The 7,613-nt window shown below is 37.6% G+C and overlaps 1 protein-coding gene across 1 annotated transcript; it reads right to left on the reverse strand.

The window, feature by feature from the left end:
- Positions 1-3,203: 3,203 nt before the first annotated feature.
- On the reverse strand, positions 3,204-4,259 carry LOC131801063 (antigen 5 like allergen Cul n 1-like). Its single transcript, XM_059119033.1, has 3 exons — positions 4,041-4,259; positions 3,573-3,967; positions 3,204-3,504 (listed from the first exon to the last, which is right to left on the reverse strand). Exons 1-3 carry the CDS (start codon positions 4,242-4,244, stop codon positions 3,252-3,254), a joined length of 852 nt encoding a protein of 283 aa, XP_058975016.1. The 5' UTR covers positions 4,245-4,259; the 3' UTR covers positions 3,204-3,251.
- Between the last annotated feature and the right edge of the window lie 3,354 nt (positions 4,260-7,613).

Genomic DNA, 7,613 nt, shown 5'->3' on the forward strand with positions numbered 1-7,613 from the left:
TCGGATGAACAATATATATGGGAGCTATAGCTATATCTGAACCGATCTTCAGCAAATTTAGCATACTAGCTTCTAGACTCAATTCGGTCGCATATGCCAAATTCCATCCCATTTGGGCAAATATTAGACGTTTGGTGTACAATAAAAGTAAATCGGACGAAGTTAGATATGGGAGCTATATACAAATCCAACAAATGTCGATAAAATTTAGCAAAGGTATTTCTGAGCTGCATTTGATATATTTCCCCAAAAATTGTTGTTACAGTGTGCACATTATGGCTGCGGAGGAGAAAAATAACAAATCGGGTGAAAAATATATATGAGAGCTATAGCTATATCTGAACCGATTAAATAAAAAATAAAATTTGGCATACTTATTTTCAGACCTAATTTAGTTGTATGTGAAAAATTGCATACTATTCGGACTGATATTACACGTTTGGTGCACAATAAAAGGCAAATCAGACGAAGATATATATGGGAGCTATATCTAAATTTTTACCGATTATCTCCAATTTTAATAGGGTTCATCTTTAAGCCAAATAAATGTTGTTTGGAAAATTTCAGAATTTTGTTCACAAGAATACATGGGCAGACGGACGGACTGACATGCATAAATCAACTCAGAAAGTGATTCTATGTAGATTCTCAAAAGTCTATGGGTCTATCTCGCTTCCTTCTCCATATTACAAACAAATGCTCAAAGACATAATACCCTTACCACCTTACCACATAATACCCTTACCACCGACAGATGTTTACTCTCAGCCAATGTTCGATTATTTAAATATATTTTGACTTCTGTTATGATTATTCAAATTATTGACCCTCAATGGCGTGGGTTCCGAATTTAATTTATCTTATCACATATGAGTAAGTTGATGGAGTGGGACTTTATTGTCCATTTCGCACCTGACCTAGCACTGATACAAAAATTAGTATTTGTTAAGTGGAGCAAAATTAGATGATTCTTTCTCTTTCAGTGCAGGAAAAGATTTTTTTTTTTTTGAAAAGTTCGACTTTTTGTGGGGGAGGTACCAGAATGAGTGGACCGATATTGCCCATCTCACAACTCGATCTAAGTTTCACAATAATATTACGATGTACCAAGTTTGGATCAAATCGGATACTTATCGACAGCCAGCTAGCCAGACACACAGACGGACATCGCTAGATCGACTCCAAATGTCCTGAAACGGATTTGGTCCAAAGAGATCTGGGTCTAAACCAGTTTTTTCATGTATGGCATGTTTTGACCTTTTCAAATAATATATACCCTCTCTAGCCATATGGCTGAGGGTATAAAAACAGATGAATTCTAAATTCTATTAAAGAGCGTCATGCCAGCAATTTACATCGTTCTGAGAAGTTGGCCTATATTATTAAATGCTAGATTAAACACGCTGTTGGTAGCATTTTTATAGCCTACGTGTAGGCTATTATCTAAAAGGAATTTTTGAGCCCCTCAATGTATGCTAATCGAGCCTTAAAAATAAAATTGATTCCTGTCGGTGGGCATTTGGATCACATTTTTGTATGATGTCTTTATGTTGTGGGTCCGGGTCAACGTAATGCATGCATGTGGAGGATATCAGTAGTGGTTTGATGTTACTATTACCTCCTAAGCCACAAGAAAGTCACCTAATACAGGGTTGCCCATATTCAACGGACCTTTGGGCCCTTCGGGCCCATTCCAATCGACGAGGCTTGTCCGCAGGCAACATTCTTTGCGTCAATTGACTTTTGTAAGGGAACAAATGCAAATCAATGCGAATAATCCGTTGTAAAGTGGACCGAGCCATGCCCAACTGCTGAGAACGGCGTTTTTGGGATGTTCTTGGGGACCTCTCAACACTGGCTCGTACGGCAGCGATATTCTCGGCCGATCGCTTTGGTCGACTTTTATATGGCCTCTTTGGATTAGAAAGAGCCTTACCAGTCGAAAATTTTTCGTATAAACGCTTAATGGTGTTCTTAGAAGGCGCACTTCTAACATTTTTTAATGTTTTAAAAGCACGTTGAGTTTTCACAATTGACTTCTTCTGTTGAATGTAAATTCCAACTATTTCAGAACGCTCGCGTGGCGTGAATTGGTTCATGTTAAAAATCTGCTTGGACTGATGCTTAAAACGCGATATGTCATTAAGCGATGTGACATCTCTGTCAAAAGTTATGGCGTTGCCAGATGGGTCCGTCGAATATGGGCAACCCTGTAAATATGTTTGGTTATTATACCCTCCACCTCAGTATGGAGGAGTAACACCTTGAAATATATATATTTTTGAACAGCTTAAAATTCTATGTCGATTTAGCGATGCTGCACGTTCGTCCGTCCGTTCGTCTGTCTGTGGAAGTCACTCTAGCTTCCAACAAATCGAAGTAGGTTGATAAAATTTTACTCAGATGCGTGTTTGTTCTGCAGGACTTTTGATATTGAAAATGGGCTATATAGGTCCACGTTTGGGTACAGTCCCCATAAAACCGTACATTCGGAATTTTTATGATTCTAGCGGCATTATTCATCAGAATTGTTTAATATTTCGTATTTTAAGTTCGTGACGGCTTCTACAGCCTGTGACAGAAAACTGCGTATGCAGGTTCACGTCTTCATATAGCCCCAATATAACGGCACCTCCCTACATTCGATATTTTGATGATATTAGCGACATTATTTACCGGAATTGTTTCAAATTTCGTATTTGAATTCATAACAGGTACTTCCGCCTGTGCCAGACAAAGACAAAGTTGTCTAAACAGGTCCACATTCTGTTATAACCCCCCTATAACGGTACCTCGCTATATTTGATATTGTGATGATTTTAGCAAAATTATTCACCGGAATTTTTCAAAATTTCGTATTTAAAGTTCGTAGTGGGTATTACAGCGTGTGACAAAAAACTGCATATGCATCTCCACGTTTTCGTATAGACCTCAATATAACGGTAACTCCCTAGATTCGGCATTTTTATGATTTTCAAGAGTATTTGTCAACGTATTTTTTTAATATCCAAATTCATTCCAAATGGTGGAGGGTATTAAATGTTTGTTCCGGCCGAACTTACTGCTTTTTACTTGTTTTTTTTTTTCTTTTTCAAAAGAAGATTAAAAATTTCCTTCTAATTCGATCTTTGATATTTCCAAAATTATGTTCCCTAACTTTAACCATAGATCTCAGAATATGGATCCAATCAAACAAATTGAAATTTATTTTTTTACATTTTATTTTATTTTATTTTTAACATGTCCGCAACCTAAAAGAAGGTAACCTTATATTTTTCCGATGTTGAACACAAATTAGGATATTTAGGATTGGCACCAGTGGCACAATCCGTACCAGCTTTAGCGCAGTCAGTGTAGATGGGTTGGTCCAAAACGTTGGTGAAGGCAAAGTTGCAGGCAAACAAGAACGATGAATAATCTTTGCCAGTTTCGGTGTAGGTAGAGGCAGCACAACCCAGGCGATAGTTGCGATCAGCAACCATGGCGGTGAAATGACCAATGACACTAAAATTTTCAAGATTTTCATTAATATCCCACTTTTCTATGGTAAGGCTTCTAGCGATAAAACTTACGCATTTTCCTCATGCTGATGATAGCTCCTGATGTATTTCATGCTACTATCCTTGAGTTCATCATACCACATTTGAATCGAACCATCGATAAGACTTGGAATGTGGGGTGTACCAAAGTAGGTCATCCAGGCAAGATTTTGTCCCGACACTGGGAAGCTCTGAGTGTTGTGACAATCGTCATGTTCCATTTCACACTGCTTGACATTCAGCTCAGCCAATTTGGCCAATTCATCGTCCCACTCCATTGTGGCCATGCGACAGGCAGGAGAATGATTCGAGTCACCACCACCAGCAATGAAGTTACGTTTCTTATTGAAGTCAGCCACAATGCGATCTTTCAAGGTTTGATCTATTTTGACCAGGGCAGCATCTTTGGGACATGTTTTGGCGAATTGCTGCGTGTTGGGAGGATTTTAGAAAAAGATGTATATTTTCAAAATAATTTTCAAATTTCGTGTTAGGTCTTACCCCATTATGGCCACAGGCAACGTGTGTTCCATACCAACACAAATCTTTGTTGCAATAGTCCTCGGCCAAGGTCAAGCCAATAAGGGAGGCCAATACCACAAAAGTCTTCAATGCGTTCATAATTTTATGCTTGCCAGTTCTGCACTGTTCTTTGGAGTATCCATTGAAGATATTTATATCTTGTCTTGAAATTAAATATTCCATTTTCAATAAAAAACCAATTTTATTTATTAAAATAAACTTCAGTTGTTTTTCTCAATATTAAATAATGTTTGTTTATTTTGAAATAGTCGCGAATGGAAAGTTTCGAGACATGACGCAAATAAGCTTACGGAAAGTTGATGAATGTTCGCAAGATAGATTTTCTTTTTGGCAACAAAATATTTACACAGTCTTTGTTGAAAATAAAAAATATTTGATATTTTTAGGTTACAGAAATATACAGTTTGTCAAATATTACTTTACACACACACACACTTTGGGAACAAAAAAAAACATTTTCATTTTTTTATGATTTATGAGAGCAATTTTATAAAAAAAAGTATTACGATTTTTATACCCTCCACCAAAAAAGGTATGGAGGGTATATTAACTTTGTCATTCCGTTTGTAACTCATCGAAATAATCATTTTAGACCCAACAAAGTATATATATTCTTGATCAGCGTAAAATTCTAAGACGATTTAGCCCTGTCCGTCCGTTTGTCCGTCTGTTGTAATCACGCTACAGTCTAAACGAATTAAGATAGGAAGCTAAAATTTTGCACAGATCTCTCTTTTGTCTGCAGGCAGGTCAAGTTCGAAGATGGGCTATATCGGTCCAGAGAATTGTCCATATAGGTCCACAATATCGTATAGCCCCCATATAACGGTACCCCCCGATATTCGGTATTTTGATGATTTCACCCACATTTTTCAACGGAATTGTCTGAAAATCCACACAAGGAGTTCCTTGTGGGTACTTTATACCTCGGCAGAGAATTGTCCATATAGGTCCACGATATCGTATAGCCCCCATGTAACGGTACCCCCCGATATTCGGTATTTTGATGATTTTACCCACATTTTTCAACGGAATTGTCTGAAAATCCACACAAGGAGTTCCTTGTGGGTACTTTATACCTCGGCAGAGAATTGTCCATATAGGTCCACAATATCGTATAGCCCCCATATAACGGTACCCCCCGATATTCGGTATTTTGATGATTTTACCCACATTTTTCAACGGAATTGTCTGAAAATCCACACAAAGAGTTCCTTGTAGGTATTTTATACCTCGGCAGAGAATTATCTATATAGGTCCACAATATCGTATAGCCCCCATATAACGGTACCCCCCGATATTCGATATTTTGATGATTTTACCCACATTTTTCAACGGAATCGTCTGAAAATCCACACAAGGAGTTCCTTGTGGATACTTTATACCTCGGCAGAGAATTATCTATATAGGTCCACAATATCGTATAGCCCGCATATAACGGTACCCCCCGATATTCGGTATTTTGATGATTTTACCCACATTTTTCAACTGAATTGTCTGAAAATCCACACAAGGAGTTCCTTGTGGGTACTTTATACCTCGGCAGAGAATTATTTATATAGGTCCACAATATCGTATAGCCCCCATATAACGGTACCCCCGATATTTGGTATTTTGATGATTTTACACACATTTTTCAACGGAATTGTCTAAAAATCCACAAAAAAAGTCCCTTGTGGGCATTTAACCTCCTCAAAATGAAGTGTCTATATAGGTCCACGATATCGTATATCCCCCATATAACTGTAACCTCCGATATTCGGTATTTTGATGATGTTAGCCACGCTTTTCAATGGAATTGTCTTAAAATCAACACAAGTAGTTCGTTGTGAGTACTTCACCCCCTGAGAGAGAATTGTCTATACAGGTCCACGATATCGTATATCCCCCATATAACGGTACCTCCCGATATTCGGTATTTTATGATTTGACCCACATTTCATCGGAATTGTCTGAAAATCCACACAAGGAGTTCCTTGTGGGTACTTTATACCTCGGCAGAGAATTATCTATATAGATCCACGATATTGTATAGCCCTCATATAAGGTACCCCCGACATTCGGTATTTTGATGTTTTTAGCCATATTTTTCAACGGAATGGTCACAAGGGGTTCTTTGTGAGCACTTTACCCACCGACAGAGAATTCTCTATATAGGTTAACGATAACGTATAGCTCCCATATAACGGTACCCCGCGATATTCAGTATTTTGATGATTTTAGCCACATTTTCCAATCGTATTGTCTGAAAATCCACACACGGAGTTCCTTGTGAGTACTTTACACGCAGACATAGATTTGTCTTTATAGGTCCACAATATCGTATATCCCCCCATATATCGGCACCTTCCTATATTAGATATTTTAAAGATTTTAAAAGAATTTTTATTGGATTTTATTTTTTTGAAAATTTTCTAATTCGTTCCAAATGGTGGAGGGTATTCAAAGTTCGGCCCGGCCGAACTTACTGCTTTTTTACTTGTTTTATTTAAAAATGTTTGTTAAAAATATTTATTTTTTTAACTGCGGCTAGCAATTACCCTGCATCGTGTAGATTTCCACACAACCCCTGAGGTACTACACACTGTGCGTTGCCATTTATATTTTACATGGTACGGCATCCCAACGTAGGCCTACAAAAACCATGCATCGCCTCTCTTCCAAAACCGGCGGGCAACCGTGATAGGCTATGGCCAACCAAGACTTTATTTCTAAATCAATAGAAATTAATTGCAACGATATGTATCCCCTATGATGCACACTATGAACTGATATACTTACCTTGCTACCCTGTTCGATATACTTACACTTTGTCCGAAAGTGGCACATAACCCAGCTTCAAATGACATTTGCCAAATAGATTTTAAAATAAATTTGAATTTTAAACATTTCATGTCACTGATTTTTAAAGAGTCTAACCTACTCGCAAAAATTGAAACCAAGCCATCAACTGAATTTCAGCAATGGAATACTATGCGACGATGTAATCTTGATTATTTTGATATTGTGCCTTGGGCGATTATCCCCCTTATGGTTGTTAGTGTTTATTTGTGGGAGTGGAAGTTATTTACGGAATTATATTAAATTACTGAATGCACAACTTCCTTTTTAAGGCATTTTGCATTAAGGGGAGAGTTACTATTTAAATTGTATAAAATTAACCCACACTCCTTGCATAAAACCAGTAAGGAAAAGTCAAAAGTCGAGCGAGCCGACTAAATGATACCCCACACCACTATGCATATTTAGTAGAGGTCCCGTAACAAAAGAATTTATTTGATGTAGAATATAGCACCTATCTACATTTGGCTTTCGAGCAGTTTTAATTTAGTTTCAGAGGAATCTAATATACAGGGTGAGATAAAAAAAACTGCAACAAAGTCCAACGCCAAATTATACCGTCAGCCATTTGGCTACAGAGGGTATATACAATTTGATACGGTCAAAACGTGCCTCATCGAAATAAAGGTTTAAGACCCTAGGTCTCTTTGGAACAAATCCGTTTCAGGAGATTTGGAGTCGATCTAGCGA

The sequence above is a fragment of the Musca domestica genome, unplaced genomic scaffold, assembly GCF_030504385.1.
Source record: "Musca domestica strain aabys unplaced genomic scaffold, Musca_domestica.polishedcontigs.V.1.1 14, whole genome shotgun sequence".
In the NCBI taxonomy this organism is placed as follows: domain Eukaryota; kingdom Metazoa; phylum Arthropoda; class Insecta; order Diptera; family Muscidae; genus Musca; species Musca domestica.

What these genes read in the sequence shown, in the direction of transcription:
- LOC131801063 (XM_059119033.1), bottom strand. Translation starts at nt 4,244, where the DNA reads ATGGAATATTTAATTTCAAGACAAGATATAAATATCTTCAATGGATAC. An exon ending in TTGCCTGTGGCCATAATGGG is followed by an intron (nt 3,968 to 4,040) that starts GTAAGACCTAAC and finishes CCCAACACGCAG; the next exon opens with CAATTCGCCAAAACATGTCC. An exon ending in CATCAGCATGAGGAAAATGC is followed by an intron (nt 3,505 to 3,572) that starts GTAAGTTTTATC and finishes TGAAAATTTTAG; the next exon opens with TGTCATTGGTCATTTCACCG.